The sequence below is a fragment of the Hemicordylus capensis genome, chromosome 3 (genome assembly GCF_027244095.1).
Source record: "Hemicordylus capensis ecotype Gifberg chromosome 3, rHemCap1.1.pri, whole genome shotgun sequence".
Classification (NCBI taxonomy): Eukaryota; Metazoa; Chordata; class Lepidosauria; order Squamata; family Cordylidae; genus Hemicordylus; species Hemicordylus capensis.
Window position 1 is genome coordinate 274,350,261 of NC_069659.1, and position 24,028 is coordinate 274,374,288.

At 41.4% G+C, this 24,028-nt stretch overlaps 1 protein-coding gene across 27 annotated transcripts in view; it reads right to left on the bottom strand.

Moving 5' to 3' along the window:
* The window catches only part of TCF7L2 (transcription factor 7 like 2), a 286,203-nt gene extending 266,012 nt beyond the window's left edge, over positions 1-20,191 (bottom strand). For 24 of the 27 annotated variants that reach the window (XM_053308560.1, XM_053308537.1, XM_053308561.1 and 21 more), the window contains exons 1-3: positions 19,370-20,191; positions 18,976-19,042; positions 18,634-18,758 (exon numbers count right to left, since the gene is read on the bottom strand). In XM_053308560.1, coding sequence (XP_053164535.1) covers positions 18,634-18,758; positions 18,976-19,042; positions 19,370-19,558 — 381 coding nt within the window. In that variant the 5' untranslated portion in view covers positions 19,559-20,191. Of the gene's footprint in view, positions 1-14,330; positions 14,367-16,757; positions 16,780-18,633; positions 18,759-18,975; positions 19,043-19,369 lie in introns of those variants that run through there. The other 3 variants (XM_053308530.1, XM_053308540.1, XM_053308539.1) reach the window with 3 other exon arrangements.
* Between the last annotated feature and the right edge of the window lie 3,837 nt (positions 20,192-24,028).

Here is a 24,028-nt window from a genome sequence, read left to right on the forward strand (position 1 = left end):
TGTGAGCCCTTTGGGGATAGGGATCCATCTTATTTATTATTTCTCTATGTAAATGTAAATCTTTTGTTGAAAAGCAGTACATAAATATTTGTTGTTGCTGTTGTTGTTGTTGTTGCAATAACCATATTGGCAGCCAGTGCAATTCTTTTTACATTGGTGTTATATGGTCCATTTAGGTTGTCCCAGAGACCACCCTGGTTGCCACATTCTGTGCCAGTTGCAGTTTCCAGACTATGTACAAAGGCAGTCCCACATAGAGCGCATTACAGTAATCAAGCCTGGAGATTACCAGAACATATACTGCTGTTTTAAGATCATTTACCTCCAGAAATGAGAACAGCTGACATATCAGCCAAAGCTGATAAAAAGTGCTCTTGGCCACTGCCTCAGCCTGAGAAACCAGAGAGGGTTTTGGATGCAGGACAGTGTTCCCTCTAAGGTGTGTGCACATGCACACTCACAAGGCTTTTTAAAATATCCACTCCATTAATTTTAGATCCTGCTCAGACTGAATTAGGAAGGTCCCACTCTGAATATATTTGTGCACACACTGCCTTGATACAGCCACCCAGAACAAAACTCATTCCGCACACAGATTTATAAATTTAGATCGAACACTGATCCAGGAGCACACCCAAGCTACATACCTGATTTTTCATGGGAATATAACCCCATCCAGAACAGGCAGATTTAAACAATTTCTCAGCTATGGATCCCTCACAATAAATACCTCCATCTTATTTGGATTCAACTTCAGTTTGTTATCCCTCATCCAGACCACTACTGCCTCCAGGCAGGCATTTAGGAAAGTTATGCCATTTATTGATGAAGCTGATAGGGAGATATAGATTTGGGTATCATCAGCATATTGATAACAACCTGTACCAAATACGATGATCTCTAACAGCCATTTCAAGTAGAGCTTAAAGAGCACTGGAGACAGAAAGAAGCCTTGTGGAACACCATATGGTAACTCACTTTGCAGAGCAACCATCTCCAAGTGACACCATCAGGAATCTACCTGAGAGGTAGGAAAGGAAAGGACCACAATAGTGCCACCTAATCCCACCTCCCTCAGGTAGCCCAGAAGGATACCATGGTTGATGGTATCAAAAGCCACTGAGAGATCCAAAAAGATCAGCATAGTCACCCTCTGTCAATACCTAATTGGAGATCATCCATCAGGGTGACCAAGGGAGTCTCAACCCCATAGCCCACTCGAAAGCCAGTTTGAAATGGGTCTAGATAATCATTTTCCTTCAGGAGTGTCTGGAGATGAGAGGCCACCACCCTCTCAATCACATTGCCCAACCATGGGAGAGTTAGAGACAGGACTATAGTTGCCTAACTCTGAGGGGTCCAATGTAGGTTTTTTCCAAATATGGTCTAATGAAAGCCTCCTTAAGACAAGAAGGCATCCTACCCTCCCTCAGAGAAGCATTTATTATGTTTACCAGACCCTCTCTGAAAATCTGATTGTTAGATAAAATAAGCCAAGTTGGTAGGACGCACAATCCAAAACAGCTTGTCCACATCCTTGGGAGTCACAAACTGAAAGTGATCCAGTCTGACCACATAAGAGGAATTGCTGGATACCTCCATAAGAGATGCTGCCCTAATTATAGAATCTAATTTGGCCCAAATACAAGAGATTTAGTACAAACACAAAAATCATTAAAAGAATCACAGCATGTAACTGATAGTTCCAGACTTGGATTCAAGCCCTCTCACAACCCTATGCAGCTCTGCTGGATGTGAACTTGCAGATGTCATGTGGACAGAAAAGAATTGCTTCTTTGCCATGTGTACTGCCAGAGCGTAGATCTTAATATATGCTCTATGTTGTAACCTGTTGGATTTGAGCCAAGTCTTTCTCAATCTGCACTCTAGCCATCTACCTCGCCATTTCAGCTCCCAGAGACTTGTGTTTTGGGCAGTACACAAATGTGTTAAATAAATGTTAAATAAATAATTATTCCGAATACCACAGGACTAATTTTGAAGCAGGTTGGAGGGGACGCTTAACAGCAATTGTGTGTACTGCTCTAGTGAGTTGGTTATTCCAAGTTTTCAACAGAGCATCGACAGAATCGTCGACAGAGCCAACTCAAACCCTTTCAAGGCTTCTTGGAATCCTATGGGATACAAAAACCATCTCAGGTGGACCAACCAAATGGGTCCTTCATTCCGGCAAGTCCTACCTTAACCAGCTGGTGGTCCATCCATGACAATGAGGAAATAACAGGAGTCCCCACCCATGGAACACCACCCTGATCAGAATAAAAGACTAAATAAAGCATGTGACCAGCAACATGTGATGAGTCCATAGATCGCTTGGGGTAGGCCCATAGTTGCCACAGTTGCTATGAACTCCTGAGCCGCTCCTGACAACCCATAGTGAACACTGAAGTCCACCACCACTAGCACTTTGGGTAACTCCAATGCCAATCCTGCCAACCTGACATTACAAAGTAGCAATGTGAAGTTCTGTGGGTGATTGGCACGGCTCCCCAAAGTCAAAGAGCTGATAGGCCAGCTGGAAGGGGAAACAGCTTTAAATTTCTGATTTCCCTTCCTCTGTAATGACCTACTGACTTACCAATGCCATGTCTTCACTGATTCCTCACCATTAGTCACCCAGTCACACAAACACACCCAATGCCAGGACAACTCAAGACATATACTTCACATACATGTGATCACTGGAAGATCCTTAGGGGATGGGGCCGTAGTCTGTGCAGAAAATCGTGCAGCAGCTGTGAAAATGGCCAATTCCATACTTGGAATAATTAGGAACGGGATTGAAAATAAAAACTACTATTATAATGCCCTTATACAAAACTATGGTGCAGCCATACTTGGAGTACTGTGTGCAGTTCTAGACACTATACTTCAGAAAGGACATTACAAAACTGAAGAAGGTGCAAAAGAGCAACCAAGATGATCAGGGGCCTAGTGCACCTTCCTTATGAGGCAAGGCTACTATAGAGGTGTGCATGGAACCGCGGAGCTGCAGTCCGGCACTGGGGTGGGAGATCCTTTAAGGGTGAGGGGAGGGTTTACTTACTCCTCCCACTGCTTTCACCCCTCCGGCGCACGTATTTCTGTCAGTAATTGGGGCGGCAGGATACCTCCCTGCCGCCCCTTTCCCCGCTTGGCTGCAAAAGGCTTCGAGAAGCCTTTTGCGCGTGCTTCACGTCTCCACGATGTGCACGTGCACGGCCACACACACACACACACGTGCACGTCGCGGAGACGTGAAGCGCGCGCGACATGCACATGTGCAAAAGGCTTCTTGAAACCTTTTGCAGTCAAGTGGGGGAAGGGGCGGCAGGGAGGTATCCTGCCACCCCAATTACTGACGGAAATACGTGTGCTGGAGGGGTGAAAGTGGCAGGAGGCGTAAGAAAACCCTCCCCCCACCCTTAAAGGATCCCCCACCCCAATCCACCCAAACCCTGAACCTCCCATGTCTGGACCGGTCCGGAGGCCTATAAAATGGCCTCCGGACCGGTCCGGGCACATCACTAGGCTACAATACCTGGGGCTTTTTACTTTACAAAGAGATAATTCAGGGGAGTGATGATAGAGGTCTATAAAATTATGCATGGTGTGAAGAAAGGGGATAGAGAGAATTTTTTCTCCTCTCGCATAACACTAGAACCAGGGGCATCCCATGATTGCCAAGAAATTTAGGACTGACTAAAGAAAGTAAGCATGTTTGACATTTTCAACACTGTAGTAATATGTTCTGCAACATGTTATATCTTATGCAAATTACGTTCTGTTGTGTATGATAATGTTTCTGGTCAATGACCGAAATAAAGTATGTTCTGTTCTGCGACAGTTTACTTTTGCTTTTTATTTTCCTGGACATCCCTCCTCAAGTCTATAGAAGCTTAATAAAAATGTTCATTTATCAAGCTTCCATAGAATTGAAGAGTTTGTTCTAATACACATGGTAAATGGCAGAACTCCAAATGAATCATAGGAAAGAAAGTATTTTAGCAGTGGGTGACAAAGGCCAACACATTTCTGTTCTCAGCTGTAGTTTGTGTTACCTGCCCCGCCCCCCGCCCCAGCCTTCGATTACTACATGATAGGCAAACATTCAGTAAGTTACGCTTTTCCAACTGCTGCATTTACATGGTGGATAAACTTCAACACTCCTGTACTCAGATGTAGCTAGAGTTATCCTTTTCTTCCAGACTGCACTCCAGTGCCTTTATATAGTGGAGCTTACTGCTGAATAGACCAACTTAAGTGGCGCAGCTGGGAAATGCTTGACTAACAAGCGAAAGGTTGCCGGTTTGAATCTCCGCTGGTATGTTTCTCAAACTATGGGAAACACCTATATAGGGCAGCAGGGATATAGGAAGATCCTGAAAGTCATCATCTCATACTGCGTGGAGAAGGCAATGGTAAACCCCTCCTACATTCTACCAAAGAAAACCAGAAGGCTCTGTGGGCACCAGGAGTCAAAATTTGACTTGACAGCACACTTTACCTTACTTCTGAATAAATATCCAATGGCTTGCACTTCTAGTGTATGACAAACCATATGGTTTACAAAGAAGAAAAGCCTAGGGGTTTACCTCCAAAATCTTTTCTCATGAGAATACAATTCCTGCATAAAATCCTTATACCAAATCAAGGATACAAGACTATGAACAAATACAGGACCATTATTTAAACAAAGGAACAAATCAGTCCCCTCAAAGCTTACTTAGAAGACTACTAGGACTTAGATACCCAACTGTCAACAATTTACACCACAGTAGAACATAAGGGGAGGATGACAAAATAGACTTGGCATTGAAGATAATGGGGGGGGGGTCTACTCTAGGTTCATCAAAAAGAAGGAAAGTTAATGATGAGTAAGCAGTGCAAAACATTCCTGTCCTCTTTCACCCTTCCCCCTCTTTCACTTACACATACCCACAGAAACAACAGTTGATCAGGAGTGAATCACAGAAGAGAGGAGGGCAGAGAGAGTAGGGGAAAGATGAATCTGAACCCTTTGTCTTCTGTTCTTTATAAAAGCTGCCACTCAGTTAGCAGAGATTGCTCTAATTACTGTGACAATTCTGCACCCCGTTCAAACAACTTGTGTGTTCTGGACAGGTTTCTTTGCAAGTTTGAAATGCTTGGCCTGAGAACCACTCTAGTCTAAAAGAAGTTTCCTTTTAGAGCACATAATGCTACATTAACAAATTGTCCCTCTTTTGAGCTTGCTTTATTCTCCTCTTTTCCAATTGCCCGATATAGAGCTTAATGAAAACTTGCCTAGTCTTTTCTTTCCCAAACCCTATGGTGTCCCTGGTCAATTGGAACACATGGTATCCACAGGAATGTCAGTTCACAATGAATAGCACCTGAGAGCAAGTATACCTATCAAAATTATAAATATAATAATATAGACACACCACCAGACAGTATCACTACAAGTATATTAATGAAATGGTGACCATATTACAAATTTCACTGCACTTATTTTATTTGTTCAAGCAATCACAGAAATATACAGCTGAGATGGGAACAAGAAGAAATTGAAGATATGAGAAAATTTGAATTGCAGTACAAAAGTGTATTTCATTATATAGGTGTAGATATACACAGAGAGACATAAGCTACAAGTACTGCTGGGTGATTACACAGATGCAACCAACTATTATCAGCGAGGAGAGAAGTGCTTTGTCTTGTGATTTAGTGTTTTCTAATGCAAAGAAATAACAGTTATGTTCTTAAGGAGTTCCTCTCAGACAGAATTCATCAAGTATTCCCCTGGCACAGATGCATATTTTTAAATAGTCCTTTTACACTTAGTTATAATGCTTTCAAGGTGAAGAGAAGTGTAGCTAGACGAAGGGCTTAGTAATTAAAAGAAAACATTTTACGCCCATACAAGGAACAATAAGCCACACCTCTTTAGAAAAGATGCCATATATATATATTATATATATATAAAAAATTTCAGGGGAAAATACATTTTAAAATACTAGCCAGCATAGGTGCCAGAAGATATTCTTTTGATATAGCATTCAAGGTCATATCTTCTCATGAGATTGTTTGTACCAGTGAACATTAAATTACATGTATTCAGCAGCAGTTTGCCAAGACTAATGCAGCCAATCTCTGAATACTATTCTCTACATAGCACTGCTCTCTCCGACAAAAGTAGTGTATTTAAAAATTAAATTAATTGAAACAGGTTTAGTGGCAAGCTCCTAATGTAAGAGCATTTAAATTGGGTTAAATCTTATCTGTAGAGCTGAAGTACCAACATAAGCTGAACCAACTTAAGAAATCATTTCATGAATGACAAGAAGTTTGGCAAACAACTTACATCACATTATTTTCATCAGTGATAGTAAGCGTATACAAATTTAATTGCTACTTTAACAAAAAGAGACTTGTAATTTATTTATGTGTTTATAGCACATACAGGTAAATATAGAATACATATTTTGACAAGAAGAAAATGAGGCTCTTCTCACATGCACCGTAACCTAGGCTAGGGAAGCTCAACCTGGGTTAGGGTGCACATAAGAACCCTAGGCAGTGCCATCTAGCCCAGCTTTTTAACCTGGCATTTAGTCAGGGTTAAAGGATCAACCGAGCCCTTCAGCCAGGCTCTGGGATCGTCTGTTTGCTGGGGCTGCGTTCAGCCCAAATGGACACAGTCTCCTGGGGGGATTCCGCAATGCAATGCACACTGCACTGTAGGACGCCAGGACACAGTGCATATCCGGAGGCCGGGACATGTCATTCCGGTGTCTGGAGCTCCATACTTCACCATGCAGCGCAAATCATCTGGGAGCACAGTTCGCGCTCCCAGAAACATTTCAGAGCGGGTCTGGGGGGGGGGGAGATGAGTTGGACCAGCTGCACCACCCCCCATCATGTGAATGGCCCCAATAACTACTATATCAGTGGGAAATTTCAGAGACCACTAAGATCACTATAGTCCAATTCAGTCAAGGGACTGGGGCATGCTTAATGCCAAACTATAGTTTAGTGCTACAGGAATTTATTTATTTATTTGTTTATTTATTTTATTTGTATACAGCCCTTCCAAAATGGCTCAGAAATGAGCTTTATGGTTGCATGCTCCCTTATCCTTTCATACATACAAGTAGTTACTTTGTCATGGGCATAAACCATACAGTTTGAAATTCTTGGCTCAAACCATAGTTTGGCTCAAACCCTGCACTTGTGCAGGGCATACTGGAGCTTCCGGGGGCCGTGCGGCCCCCAAACTCCTCAGCCCCCACCAGCTCCATCACGGAGCTGGTAATTTCCGTGCCTGGCTCCCTCCCTGCTCGTGTGCGAGGAGGATCTCAAGAATCATTCATTCACTCATAACTTATTTTAAATACTAATTATGAAACAGTTGCTTGGTTCAGATGCCACAAGCCCTGACCTACAAACTATGATCTGGAGAAAGCGTTAACCACAACTGCCAGTTCAGACTCGATGGGAAGCTGGGAAGCTATTCACACGACAATGCAAAAGCAGACTAATGCAGCCCAGCCCGCTTTCACGTGGTTGTGAGGCCCATCAGGCTAGGGGGCAAGCCCAGTGGTTCTCTGGCAGCTAGCCCACCTAAAAGCGCTCCCCTTAATCCTGGTTAGTGGAGTGAGCACTCTGCTAACCTGGGTTTTCGGGTCGTGAGATGCCGCAGCATGTCTATGCTCCAGGGAAAGTCCATGGCAAGTCGCAAGGACACCCCCAATCGGGAGTTTCCATCAAGCCTCCCTTCTTAGGGGTCTCTCCAATATGCCCCACACACTCACGCAGGGCATGCTGGAACTTCCGGGGGCCAGGGGACCTCCAATCCCCACCACCCCTACCAGCTCTGTGATGGAGCCGGTAGTCACGTGGGCGGCCGATCCAGCTGCTCAGGGCGAGCACTCTGCTTGTGTGCAGGGAGTGTGCACACTAACCCTCCCAGTGCTTCACACTAATCGTGTGAAGTGCCTCTATGATTAGAAAAGTATGTTGAAGGAGGAAACTCTTGGATAACAGGAATATGTTCCCTGTCTCAAAATCATGCTTTGGGGGATTGGGATCATGATCTCTGAACCTGGCTAATAGTTACAATGACTAAAGAATGAGTTCTTCATTTTAGGACTTTTACATGCAGTTAGATTCAGTCACAGAACACCTAATCCCAGAACTAGAATTAAATGCAACTTCATCTATTTTTATGAGCCATGATCAAAACATGCTCTAGAATAAGATCCATAAATGCAGACCTACTCAAAACAAATACTTGAGTATTGTACTGGATTTTATTTCTCCAGACGCAAGAAAAAAGTATCGGACCTTTCAGCTCTCCATTAGTGTGTCACTATAACCTGAAGGACGCAATTTAGGCCAAATCTAATTGAGATAGTAAATCTATGTCTTGACTGTTCTATTGCACAATGCAGATATGCGCTAAAAACACTGAAAATCCATATTTTAAAAAAGTCTATGCAAAAAAAGAATGCTCTGCTATCACTTAATAAATTAGATGTAAGGGAGCAAAATTCTAGCTTTGCCTACAATTTGTTAATTTTCTTAGGGATTCCAGACTTTTAACTATCTTTCCTGACTGTATAACTTGAGTGCCTTAAAACCCAACATCTATATAATTCTAGGTTCAAAAAAGGCAAAAACACCCCACTGTACTTGCTTCATCTATATAAATGGTTTGGGGACTTCCAAAGCATTTAGATAACTCAAACATTGAGCCCTTTCTCATGATCAGAAGAAAGGGCTCAAAAGTGGTGAGGGGAGGAAGCCTCGGAATTCTTACCTCCCACACAGATAATCTCCTTGAGGTTGCTGGGCGACAGATCAGATGCCCAGATTACCGCTGGTTGCTTCCGGCAACCATGAAGCCCCTAGAACTCCCATAATGCACCGTGCGTCAGGGAGCCTCCTGACACAGGCTAGGAGGCTACTTGTGTGTAGGTGCCACATGGAGCTGAGCGGCACCAACACACGAACAGTTAGCCAGTGGTAAGAGCTCGATCGCACCCTTAACCCTGACTAACAGCCGAGGCTCCCTACAAGGTTTGCTGCCACACCGCCACCAGGAGCCTAAGCCTGGTCTTTGCTACACATGTGAACTATAATGCTACACATTATAGTGGAATTTACTCAGGCCTAATTATACACAGTGGCCAGCATCCTGACTAATGAAGTACACACACAAAGACAGACTAGGACATGACTAGGACCCAGGTGCAATTCCCGTAGTCCCTCAACACACCTGCTGTTATGCAAGCGGGCCAAACGACTCCACTCTGCCTGCACTCCAGAACTGCTCCAGAAGAGAGGAAACGCATAAGAACATAAGTCCTGCTGGATCAGGCCCAAGGCCTATCTAGTCCAGCATCCTGTTTTACAGAGTGGCCCACCAGATGCCTGTGGGAAGCCCACAGGCAAGAGCTGAGGGCATGCCCTCTCTCTCCTACTGCTACTCCCCTGTGACTAGTATTTAGAGCACGCCTGCTCAATTTAGGCCCTCCAGATGTTTTTGGACTACAACTCCCATAATCCCAGTGGCCAATAGCCAGGGACTATGAAGATTGTAGGCCAACATCTGCAAGAGGGCCAAAGTTGAGCAGCCCTGATTTAGAGGCATCATGCCTCTGAGACTGGAAGTAACCTATAGCCCTCAGACTTGTAGCCATTGATAGACCTGTCTTCCATGAACCCCTCTGAAAACCATCTCTGAAAACCATCCAGGCTATCAGCTGTCACTACATATTGTGGCAGAGAATTCCATAGACTATGGGAGACACCTATATCAGGCAGCAGTGATACAGGACAATGTGGAAAGGCACCATCACATTCTGCATGGGAGATGGCAATGGTAAACCCATTGTATTCTACCAAAGAAAACCACATGGTTCTGTGGTCACTAGGAGTCAACACCAATCGACAGCACAACTTTACTTTACTAGGCCTCTGATCATCTTGGTTGGCCTCTTCTGCACCTTTTCCAGTTCTACAATGTCCTTCTTCAGATGTGGTGACCAGAACTGCACACAGTACTCCAAATGCAGCCACACCTTAGTTTTGTACAAGGGCATTATAAGGCCATTGTATAAGGCCACATCACTGGCCCTCAGCAATGCGTTTCCTAGAATGCTTATGGAGAGCAAGGGCACTTTGCCTGCTTGCACAGCAGCACGTTCATAGAGCTACTGAGCGAGCTAGACACAGGCCCCAGTCACATCCCCACAGTTTCTCTTCATGTGTGATTTGTCAGAATGTAAGCTAGTAGTTCTACTACCAATGGATCAATTCAGATGTTGCATTTCCCAATTTCCAATTAACCAGAAACATTCATTCTTTCTGCCCCCACTCAACCTTGTTGATGCATATTCCCTTGCCTTCTATAGTTTGCTGTACTGATAGTTTGCCATGAATACTCAACCATCAGTAATGACAGTTAGTGAAGACCAAGACTGCCTCCAAGCCATGATCTGAAAACCTAGGCTAAAGTGGGTTTACAAACCAGAGTTTGGGGCAATGCTTTGTGCTAGCTTTAGCTAGCTTTGATTACTATGGCAAACCAAGGGGATGGAGAAAGTCCATTTTAGACATAAGAGAATACAAGCCTGAGTTATGCTCCTGCTTAGAAACTGGGAAAGGCAACATCTGAATTGAACCAACAGATTAACTCTGTTACATACAAATAAGTAAACACCCACTGTACTTATATCTACAGTTGTGCACAGAACATGTATATGTCCCAAGATCCCCAAATAGCACCATGAAAAGAAGAAATCACATCCACAATCAAATTACAGTACCACTGATTTTATACCACTCTTCCTTTAAAAAAAACCAAACCACTTCTATTAGGAGAAAATGGCAAAGTAGAGTATCTGTGATTATTAAGAATCTGCTACCAGGGATCATACTACTACTGTGTGTTGGAGAAAGTTAAAATTTTCTAGATTCAAATTATTGGGATGTATCTATGTTAACAGGGGGGGAAACTACTGGTCTTGGTTGGCTGTGTAAATGGAGCCTAAATCAGACTAAAATTTAGTTCTGAATAACCAAGATGAAAACAATGGGGTCATTGAGCATTTCAAACATGCTAAAAATGAACGTCATGATCTTTATGCCTCCCTTATTCAAGCAGGAAGTCTCAGTGAAGCTGATGAGACTTCTGGGTGTGCAAGGAATGTAGAAACAGATCTCTTATAGAACTTGTAGTATATTCTCTAAGAAAGACGCACCCTTGGCTGCATCCCTCATTAAAGGTTTTCCTGCAGAAATACTTTAAATAACATTTTCTTAGTCATATGTTTAGGTGTAAATAATAGGATGCATTCTACCAATCTGATTGCTATATGTTTTTACACAAAAGCCACTGTTGTTTCTCAAGGATTAGTAATGTTCACCAAGGCGAAGTGTCTCTGCTCTTGATATTGCTTATTTAAAACTATACTAAATGGCTAAAAGCAAAATTACTAGTATCTTTCGTGCATCGTACTTGGCCCAGCAAGTTAAAGCCCAGCGATCTTCTCAGTAAATATTTATGCAGTTCCTCTTTCCCATTCATTTTGCATTTTCCACACACACACACACACACACAAAATCTGACTGTAGCCTACATCTGCAATTCATTGACTTTACAATTTACCACATGTTGAGATGGAGAGGTCTCAGCTCCATTTGAATCACTGCACAAATATGCAAGTGATTTATCGTTTTAAAACTGAAGACTGCAAAAGAACGACTCCACTTTTCCTGCACATTACTCCTCCTGGCAGGCCAGGAACAATTACAGTTCGTACTAATTAAGCTCTGTAAAATGTGCTTGCACCCTGTTAATGCCATCCAGGCCCCCAAATTTATTTTCACCAAGCAAAACTCTAGCTAGCACTTAACTCATTCATGGCTGCTTGCTTAGGTATAAACAGCCTCAAGATGCAGAAGGATCAAGTTTTTGGCGTACTTAAAACAAAAAGAACAGACCCAGTGCCAAGCTGAAATTAAACGGCAGTTGTGAATGAATTCTCTGGGGAAACAAGTAAACACCACTGTTGATAACCTGTTAAAAGGTCCTACCACACCACCTCTGTAAATATGGTGTTAAGGGATTCAAATTTATCCCTAGAGGCTAATAAGTTACAGAACTCTACTGGTCAGGAAAATTAATAAAACATTGTCCAAGACTTCTTGAGCATCTAGTGAAAAATTGTCGCTTTTTTTGGTCACCTTTAAAAAAAAGTTATTTCAAATAGAAGAGGGGATAAACATACCAGAGGAAAAAAGTAAATTTCTTCCTGTCTGATCTCCTTGCCCAAACTAGTATCTGTGAGCTGAATATGTTAGAATCCCCAACTGGACTACTGGGGGGTGGGGATGTTCTTAGCAGTTTCTTTAAAGCCCATATAGGTGGTTTTTTTAAAGATGTACATACCATCCAAGAGAAAAGCACTCTTTTCACGTAAAAGCATTTAAACAATTCACTTGTTTAATCTGGAAATCTGGGGGAGGGGAGAACCGTCAAAGCAATGCTTCCCCTTTGGCCCCCACTCTTCTTGACACATAAGAGCCAATCAATCCCTAGGTACCTAGCTTCCCCTTCAGCAGCTGATCCCAACAATATTTTTTCAAGTCTCCAAGATCTTTTTCACATCTCCAAGATCTCTTCCTACACATTAGCATTCTTCCTTAGACAACCAATTATTCTCTCCTGGCCTCTGGATTTTTGTACATTCTTTCCCAGACTGACGTTCTTCTAACATGTTTTCCCTCCTCAACTTCCCACGCCGTAAACCCCAGATTTTATTCAATTCTTTTTTAAAACAAAGGGGTGGGGGAAGAGTTGCACATGCTTTAAAGCCAGCTGCTTTTAAACAGAAAAATGTTCTATCAGTCTCTTCTCTGGATAATCTCATAAGAACACAGCATTTTAAAACAAAATTTAAAAGGCAGAAGTCATAATATACATCCCAATAATACATTTTACTCGTGTATTAATCCTGACATGTGATTTTTTTGTCCACCTCAATAGCACATCAAATACTGAAGATTATGTCAGGTTTCCTGAAAGTATTCTGGGAAATATTTTTTGCAGGGTTCCTGTCAAGATGCCCTACACAAGACAGTAAGTATGTTGATTTTTAAAAAAAAAATACACAAGCTGTATTGAATATTTGCTTATAACTTTCTACGTTGCCCTTAGCACTGCAAGTGTTAATTCTAGCTTATATAAAAAGGCTAGCCCTGCACTTAGGAGAAAGAGCACACACAAAAACAATCTAAGCTTTTCATGGGTTTATTTCCCCAATTTCCCCCACCTCTCCCATCTCTCATTGCTTATAATTAGTGAAAGAAACCTGACCCACTGCCAGTGTCTGTGGACCTTGGATATTATAAGGCCAGCGTGGCGTCAAATATCTTAACATTCATAAGTGTTATAGGCTGTAAATAAACCCTGTAGATTTATGACCCTCCACTGCCTGCCAGCAAATGACTGTGGCACATTTCTTTCAGCAGACCTGTTGAGGTGCAAGTTTGCCTTTGGTTATAAAATTAACCATTTCCTTCACAAACGTGCCCAATTACGAGTCAACAGGCAAGGCTGTGCTGCTCGCATATTTGCAATAGCTCAGTACAAAGAGAAAACACATGAACAAAAAAAGGCTTGGAAGGCTACAAACCTCTCTCGCTGTGCAAACAATAAAGCAGCTGCGTCTGCAGCAGTTGAAGTTTGGAGCAGCAAGAGACAAGAAGTTCCCACAACAGGTAAGGTGTGGGAAGAATAACGTTCTAATTCCACCTACAACACTGAAATTTAAAAAAAAATCCATACTCTCTACCTGCAAGCACTCTTTTGTTGGCAACTAACATGCACTTTAGGCCAAAGTGTATCTAATGTTTGTGTGTGCCAGTCTATAAGTCTGAAAAGCAACCACTAACCTTCCTTTCCTTTTCTCTCCCTCCCTCAAGTAGTCACCTACTCCCTCCATAGGAAAGCATTTGTTAAATCCAGGTTGTCTCAAACTTAACAGCCAATAATCCAACTTCCACATAACTGCCAGACAGCTGGAAATGAGGGCCTTGCAGCTTTAGTCATGGTATAGAAACACACACATTCATAAAAATAAAAAATAAAAAACCCCACACACACAACCTGCAGCTGTCCTTTCTCTACCCTCATTAGAAAGAGACTCTGGTTATGAATACATGAACCCTGGAACTTTGAATCCAAAAGACAAGCTCTTGATGAGTTTATTATATTTGTAACTTATCTTACAACAAATGTCAATCTTTGGGCACTCAAGGAAAAACAGCGCAAATATTACCTTAAAAGCTGTAAGACGCATAAAACTTTGTTATAGTTATCCTATTTATTCTTGAACCCCAGCCTCTTCCCTTCCACACCTTTCAAGTGCAAAGCTGGGTGATGAACCATCCCTTTTCCCCCCTTAAAATGAAATTCTGCTAGGTAAGTTTAAATGCTTTATTTAGAAGAAGTTAACAAAGCTAATGCTAGGTGCTATTATATGCCTCACAAGCCACTTCTGAAGCAGACAGTGTTCTAACCTTGTGAAGAACTGAGAGGTTTTCAGATTGTGCTTCATTTGATTGGTGTCAGAAGATCATCTGTTGTTGAATAGCTTATTTCTACACATTCCAGAAAAACTTCACCGTTATTGTTTTAGCACCATATAGAAGGTGAACGGAATAATTCAATGAATAGCTTATTCAAAATATGAAGCACAAACACACTGATGTACGCAAAATGTGCGTACATTGTGAACGTCCAACTAGTTTAACACCATTTCAGAAATCAACTTAGGCTTCAGCCCTAAAGATCAGCAACTAATCAAACATCACACTGGAGACAGAAACCTTAACAATGTTGAGCTACAAATATTTCTAAAAGAGATGAAAAACAAATTAGCATAAATACCAAAGAAGGGCAGGAACACCTGTTCTTTTTTTCAGCTTGATAAGCATTTCATTGTTCTCTATTTAAAATGTAATGACCTGTGTAATTACAGTAATATTACATTGTATTGCAGGGGCTCAGAATGTCACACTTTTGAAAAGTGTTGTCAAAACAATTCAAGGCAGAGGAAAGAAAGGGGGTGGGACACACACACACACACACACACACACCATTAACTCTTCACACTCCAGCATCCACATTCTTTTGCAGAGGATTGTGTGGTTTAATTCAGAAGACAGAAGAGGAAAAGTACATTTTCCAAGGCATTGTTTTAAACAGCTTCATTATTGGGCATTCACCATGTCACAAACAGGTCACTCACACATTTTTCTACCCTAAGCATTTTAAGTTTAGATGCAAATGCAAAACACTGCACATTTGAACACACTGCAACAAATCTTCCTTGCAGAAAGCAAACAATTTAGAAAAAAGTCTAAAGGAACACTTCTAAAATAACCATATATTAGTATTAAAATTGTGTTCATAACTAGGATGGCATCTAGCTACTTAATCATTTTACTGAAACAAGCTGAAATGTAGTATTCTTTGTTACTCCAATTGCACCATGGCCACAGTCCCTACACAAGAGTATTCTTGGATGCATTATTACATTCCTAAAAGAGCTCTCCTTAGTGCATATTAGTCCTTTTAAGAGCCAGACAAATCCAAAATTAACATCATGTAGAAGAATCTTTGTCATTTCAAAATAAAATTATTGCTATCAAGCTGTATGGAGTCTTCAGCGATTACAGCATTATTTCTAAAGTAATGTATTATTCATCATAAGCAGATTTAATGATACTTCATAATTCTTTACATTATTTAAAGCGGAAAAATGAGAAATAAGTGTTTCTAGGAATTAGCTTGTGAACTTCAAAAAAGTGAAGGATATCTTTAAGAACAGCAAAGATTCTTCTAAATAAAAATAAAATTACCAGACCAACACAGTAAAAAATGAAATAATTGTACAAAACCAATTTTTAAACCTACAATGAAAAATGTAGTACATTTGTTCTCTGCTATATGCTATTTCTATCTATATGAGAAAATCTGTGTGTAGTTTATATAAATATTTTTTAATCTATTTACTGGGTTCAATGAATATACCTTGAATAGTGTGACAAATAATCAATTTTAAATATTACTGTCCTTTTGTGGCTAGTGCCACAAAAATTCTTTAAAACCCATAATTTAACTTGTATCCACAAATCTATAGGAGCACAAAAAAATCTATGGGAGCAGAAGATCTGAAAATATGCACAGGTGGCTGACATGCAAATCATTAAATTGCCTATAGAATACAGAAATATCTTTTGACTATGTGAAGACAGAAAACAAGGTCACCTGTTATCTCCAGACTAAAATAAAACTATCTTTTATACAATGCATTTGTTTCACAGAAACAGTATATTATCAGAATAGATGAATAAATGGAAATAGGAAGATATTTATTTACACTTATTTTCCATTAATCAATAACCACTGAGGGCCTGCTCCAAAGCCTATTTCATCTATAGAAAAATATTTCTTATTCATTTCAAAGGGTAATGAATCAGATCCAAAATAAAGTGATAACTGTAGTCAATTAAAGATAAAATGTAAGTGGCAGAATATAACCTTTTTTAAAAAAAAAATGATGTCTATATCACCTGCCAAACTTCTCTAAATATCCAAAATTATTTACTATTTTGAATGAAAACTATTTTGAGAAATAACAAAGCTGTACTTTCAAACTGCATAATTTAAGCAGCCACAAAATAACCACAAAAATTCATACCAACATATAGCACAATTCACCTGTCCCACCACCTCGCAATTACAAAACCCAGCCACTTCTCCTTTCTATTATGCAAAAAACTGTGGTCGTCAAAATCTCTGCTTGCCAAGACCATACCCCCAAAATAAAAGTCAATTATAAAATCACCTGACTGGGTTAACCTCATCCTTCAAAACAGTTAAAAATATACAAGTAAATACTATTTTGTCATCCTTTCCATGTGTAATTTCTAATCTGAAATTGGACTTTAAGAAAACAATTCTGAGACATTTTAACATTTGAAATGCTTTAAAAACACTTGTAGATCAGACAAGTTGAAAACACCCCATATATAGTGTATAGACATACACTACCATGGATTCAGCAACTACTTAACAGTGGATCTACTACTTCAAATTTCTGTCTTGAATTGCCATCAGTAACAAAAATGGAAATAGGCAAATGGTAGCTTGGAAGACAGAGAAGGGAATAGATTGGAGAATAATCTCAGCAACTAAAAGATTAATTTGTGTTTTTAAAAAAACCCTAATAGACAAGTGTATACAAATTCTGTGCTCCCTAGGGGCATTGATATTCATGGTGGTTTTAAATGGTGTTTTAAAAAAAGGTTAATGAAGAATATATGATCTCTGGACAGAGGGAGAAGGGGTGGATTTGGCATAATTCCATAAGGTAGTGTGAGAATGGCAGCCAACCCTTTACACCTTTCAAAACTTTAATAAAACCACAATCTGAGGGCTACTACAGCAACTTCTTCCCTCCATTCACAGACTCATGCTTTCTGACCCTTCTGCCACACCCATAAAGGAAAAGTGGGAGTGTGTGTTATTTATACATGCACACGTACATATTCTTTTATATAGATCCTCTTTAGCAGAGCATTCTTTTGAAAAAGATATTTCAAGTGTAATCTTTTTTTTAAAATTACGTTTTTTTAATGGCATTTTCCGTTTCTAGGAGTCCACCTGCTTTTTTGTACTCATGTGCTGGCCCTTTCTAAGAGTTTGGTTCAGCTACACATAACTAAAAAATGAAATTCATTCACATCTTTCCTTCTAACAAAATAAAAGCTGGTTAAGGAAGGGGTAGTTTTCTCCTGTGAACATTTAACTAGGGGTGGGGCTTGTATCTATTCCCACTAAATTCAAATCCATGAACTTAAAAAAAAAAGCCAAAAAAAAAAATGTTGATTTTAAAAATGTTGCCTTGCAATGGCATGTCAACACAGTTTACCACCCCAAAAAAGTGCCATAAAGTTCTCAAATTCCCTAGAAATACAAATTAGCAGATCCAGAAAAGTAAGGTGGCTAGAGTTAAGCTGTAGTCCATCATATATTTTAAAACAATTTTTTTTTTCAAAAAGAGATAAAACTGAACACGAACTACTCAGTAGCAACTCTTCCAATAAATTATTAACTCAGGAAGATTGTGGCAGCAAGTAAAGGGTTAAGGGGGAGGAAAGAAAAGGGGGAGGGGAGAGAAAGAAACCAAGTCGCCACTGAAGAGGGCCGAAGAAAACAGAGCACTATAGAAATCACATAGTTTTGTGGAAATTAGAGCGGAGAATCTGTTGCTGGGAGAAGGAGGGGGAGCTAAAACTATTGGATTGGTTTTATTTTAAAATAATCAGAGGCTGTTCTACCCAGCCACACACACAAAACTGAAAGTAAAGAAATAAACATGGCGAAGTGTAAACAAACCCCCCCATTCTGCGGAAGGCACAAAAGTTTTGGAAAGTTTCTGGCAGTGCCATGGTGGGAGGGGGGTGGGGAAAGGAGCGGGTGCAACATGCAGGAGCCTTCAGGGGACTTTGGAGCGCGAGGGAGAGGAGGGAAATGCACGATCGCGGCGGAAAAGCCAAGAAAATGTTACTTACCGTTCTTGCCGTGGGTGAAAGGGATCCATTGGGGAGGTAGGGGCCGGTCAGGTCGGGGATCATTATAAAGGGATACCCAGGGTATGGTGGGCCCTTAAACAACCCTCCATCTTGCCTTTTCGCTGCTAACATGGCGGGGAAACGAGGAGAAAGGACGAAATAAAAGAAGGGGGAAAGTCACCGTTAGAAAGTGTTTCGAAAAACCAAACCAAACAAATCCAGAGTTTTGCGTCCACAGAGGGCACATCTTGGGCGGGAGGGGCGAGATTCACTGGAGATTTCCAGATCTGCACCCCCAAAAGGGAAGGGGGGGTAGCTTGAAGGGAGCGATCAGCAACTTACCTTCCTCTAAACTTTCTCTGGATTTATCTCTGAAACTTTCGGACCTAGGCGGAGGCCGCCTCTCCGCCTTAAAGCAAGAAAGGGAGAGAAATAAAAACCACCAGGAGACCGGAGGGAGGCAGGTTGGAAAGAAAAACAGAAGAGAGAAAGAACAATTAGAAGTTTGTGTAAAACTTGAGGCAGAACATAAATATATATGTAACTAACTCACAAATGTAGCAACAGGGCATTCACCGATCAGAACGCATGAAACAGAGTTGCAATCCAGAGCGAAACCTCAGTTGGTCGCCCCCACCATCCATGGCAACCCCCCCCCATCCCTTCTCCCCGGGAACCCCAAGGTGAAATAAGGCAGGTGTGTTTCAAAGGGGGGAGGCGAAGAGATTCTTCTTACCTCCGAATCTGAGGAGCTGTTTTGATTCGTTTCTGATTCATTGACTAGAGACGATTTGACATCGGCTAAATCCCTCTCCGCCGAGGAGTTCTCCGAGATCTTCTCTTCTTGCTCCCCTTCGTCTTTAAAAGAGATCAATTCATCGTTCGCCCCCAAATCGTCCCCTCCACCGCCATTGAGTTGCGGCATTTTCCTCCTGGCTTACCCCACCAGCAGCAATTTTGCAAGAAGAAAGAGGGAGGGGAAGGGGGGAAAGAAAGAAAGGGGGAAGGATAAAAAAAAAGAAAAGGGGGAAGTTTGCAATTTTTAAAAAGGAGTCCAAGTTTAACGTGATTTTTTCCCTTTTCTTTCCTCCTGGGGAGGGGAAAAGAGGGAGGAGGAGGAGGGGAGGGCAGTGTCCCTGCTCCTTTCCTTTTGCACCAGTGACTTTGGGTTTCTTCTTTTCCTTCTTCTGGATTCTCTCTCTCTCTCTCTCTCTCTCTCTCCCTCTTTTCTTCCGAAAATCAGATCAGCGCGCACAGAGACACACGCGGGCAGACACAAAAAAATTAATAATAATAAAAATTATATAAGGAGGGAGGGAGAAACGGGGGAAGGGGAAACTATAAAAAAAATTGCAGTAAACAAGCCAAACAAGTCAGCTGTAAGGGAGGGGGGGATTAGAAGCCGCAGATATAGGAAGCCTGTGCCGCTTGGATTTGAGTGAGTTGAAGTTAGACTGAGAGCTTTTCAGTTCAAAGGCGGCGCTGATTGACAGATAGAAAAAGGGGGATCGAAATCCGGAGGAACGGAGAAGTCTGGGATCCAGGATTATTGACAGGGAAAAAGAAACACACTAGGCACATAATGAGATGCAGGAGGGGGCGGGGGCTCCCCGGTGACGTGTGCATAAATAAACAGGAGGAGGGGGGAAGTGGAGAAACTAACAATGATCCTTTTTGGAGAGGGAAGTGGTTGGGGGGAAGCGGGGAAGGGAGGAAGGGTCTAGTGGAGACAATGCCAAAGGAGAAGGAGTGGGGAGTCTATCAGTTGTAGAGGAATGACCCTAAGGAAACAAAACACGGGCAGCCAAAACAAAACAATAGACTCTGGGCTTCTGAAGCGCATTTGCACAAAAATTCGGCGTGAAGGGGTGGAAACAGCACGGGGGGGGGGTGCGCGCGCGCGCACGCACGCACTTTGTTGAGCACTCAACTTTCACACACAGTACTACAGTTTAGTAACTGGAGCATCTGCATGCATGCGGGGTGGGGGATCTTACAATCTTTATGCCATCATTAGTACCCGTGATCTGTCTCTGCTTAAAAAGCAAACCTTTTCCATATTCTAAATTGGTGGAAGAGTGGAAGATATAAAGCCGAAGGTGAGGGTCTTTTCTTTTCTGTAAGTAGTTCGTATTGGACTTGAGAGCTGCTGATTGGGAGGGGGAGAAAGTGCACGTGCAGCCCAACCTTCTCCCACTGAGTTCAGTAGGATTTACTCCTAAATCAGTGTGCATAGGACTGCAGTATTACAATCCTATGCATGTTTACTTGAGAAAAAGTTGCTCTTTGACCAGTGGGGTTCACGCCCAGGTAAATGTGCACAGGATTCAGCATTAGATTCGCAGACATAGTGTGCCGGATCAGTCCTTAGGGGTCATTAGACATCTCCTGCCAAAATAATGAGAAGGAAGTTTAGGCACAAAACGCCAGCCTCCTTGCTAAGCTGGTGCAGATTGGTAGGAAAGGGGTGAATAATCAGAAGTTATCATTGTCGCGCGGGAGAATCAAGGACTTCGAGACTTCAGACAGAGGTGCGAAGTTGACATAAGCTTTCCCCCTCTCCGTAAAAATAAAAGTGAGAATGGGATAGCTCGAGGAATAAACATTGCCCCGTGCGTGCGCGCGTGCGTGATCCATCTGTGTGGTCCCCAAAACACGCTAGTAAATGAATGGCCAAATATAGATTATTGAGGGAGGGGGCGGAGGTGGGGTTGTAGCTCAGGAATGTGCGACAAAACATTCTTTTGCAGTTGCCAACTAGCGATCGGGCCCTGAACAGACATAAACTGGGGAGCAGAAGAATAATGTGGCTGCTAAAATGACATCTGGCACCCGATTCTACTGTGCTGATGAGTGGAGTAAAACAAATTGATCTTCCAGCAGTGACAAATTGTAACAATGGAGGAGTCAATTGGAAACTTTAACATGGCTAAGGAACAAAAGTGGCGATGGAAGGCGGGGGGAGGGGAGGAGAGACACACACGGAGAAAATTCAAGGGGAATTAGTAAATTGCCTAATAGAAATGGTGTTTAAAAGCAAAGGACAAGCTGTACTAAACCCAAGCATTTCCCAAGAAGCATAACCTGCTGCTCTTACTAAGGGGCACTCTAGCACTCGGGTTTCCAAAACAAAGCAAATCTGTCCTGCAATATTTAGAGAGTTTAGGAGGAAGGAAGATATTCCACTAAAACTCTGTTATGGGAAGAGATAATAAAAATGCATAATACAGAGACTGACATGGCTAGCACCAGTTCTCGCATTATTTTTAAAAGTTCACATAGAAATTTGCATACTAAAGGAACAGTGCAAGCAAAATAGAAATAAAAAATTAAAAAAAATCTTTGCAACTTACAGTCAGAAAAACAGAAGTAGAGAGAAAAGGGACATGAAAAGAAGTAAAACAAATGTGTACATTTAATCAGACAGGATTGCATAGGACACAAAGAACAGGGCTAATTACTCTCAGCAGGTAGGAACTAACCTTCAGACTTCATAAATAAGTAAGTCTGTGAACAATGTCTAAGTGGGAGGATGGAGACAGAAAAAGGATTATTTCAAGACACACACAAAAAATAAAGAATGAAATACTTCTCTGTTAAAGCAATGTACAAATGGATTTAACAGTTTATTTTTCTTCTGAGCTTTTGACTAACTTGCTTGTTCTGAAATATAGCTCTGATTTGGATACATACTACCAATTGTTCCTGATCAGTATAACCAGCCTGGCACATTAACAAATATGCCCAGTTGTTAGTTTTGCTTAGAGAAATCTTTTCACCATTTTTTTTTAAAGAAACAAATGCTGACTGGGGGTGGGGAGCAGCATTGTATAGAACCATGTTTTTACACCAAAGGGGGAAAGCACATATATTTAGATGATTTATAGCCCACTTTTCCATTGGAATGCTCAAAGCAAACTACAGAGTTTCTAAAAAGTACAACACAAAATAACAGAATATGGCAATAAAGAAAATAGAATGGCAGGTTAAAAAAACCAAACCCTATAAGAACAAGCACTAGTGATGAAACAAATACTAACATAGAAAGTATGTCCTTAAGCACCCAATTAAAAGGGCCAAGTTTCTGATTCCAACCTGTACTTCAGAGAGGAACAAATTCCAGAGCTTAGAGACCAAAAACCAGCTGTGATCACCAGCCTAAATAAATGGTGGTGGGACCACGAGAGAAACCTCTGTGCCAAATCTTCAACAGTATCTATAGTCAAGCTACTTCCTCAGGTATCCTGGGCCCATACTTCAAAGGTCTTTTGAGGTAAGCACCAGCACCTTCAGTGTGGCCTGGAGTGTAACCAATCAGTGTAGCCTAGAGTGCATATATATAATCTATATGAATTAAAGATTGAATATGTGCTGTTGGTCATATCAAGATTGCTGTAATGTGATCTACAGGCAATTATCCTTGAAGACCTTTCAGAGACTTCAGCTGTGGCCAGGATACTGACAGGTGCCACATTTCAAAACCATGCCATGCCACTACTGTACCAGCTGCATTGACTGCCAATTTGTTTCCAGAGCAATTCAAGTTGCTGGTTAATACCTTTAAAACTAAATGGTTTAGTACCAAATACCTAAACGATTGCCTTTATCTGTAAAGTCATGTACTGCTCCTTGGGAAGGGCTTCTTGTGTGTTCTGCTGTGGTAGGGTCTTCTCTGTGGTGCCACCTAGCATGTGCAACTCCCCACCACTGGAGTTTTTATTGGCTACCTTGTTGACAATTTTCTGTCATCAGTTGAAAGCATTTTTATTCCAACTAGCGTTTAAAGTCCTATAGGTTTTTGCTGCCTTTGATTAGTTGTTATAACACTGCCATTTTAAAAATTGCATTTTTATATTGTCTTTATCTTTGTATTTTATTAACTATCTTGTACACCAAATGGCTTAGCGGGGAAATGCTTGACTATCAAGCAAGAGAATGCCAGTTCGAATCCTCACTGGTACACCTATATCAGGCAGCAGTGATATAGGAAAATGCTGAAAGGCATCATCTCAGACTGCGCGGGAGGAGGCAATGGTAAAACCTTCCTATATTCTACCAAAGACAACCACAGGGCTCTGTGGTCATGAGGAGTCGCAAGTGACTCGACAGTACACTTCACCTTTACACCTCAAGATTAGAGGGAATGACAGGATATATTATAGACAGATAGATAGACATCTATCTATGACCCTGCAGCTAATGCCAGGAAATACTCTGGCTATCACATTCTGAACTAATTGAGTTTTTTGAACATTACAGTAGTTGAGTCTGGGAGGTTGCCAGGGCATTGAGCATAGTATTCAAGTTCTTATTTTCCTAGATGAACTAGCCATCTACTAGGAAGCTTCAGTCCAAGATCACTCACAGTAGCACTGCTTTGCAGACAGATTGAGTT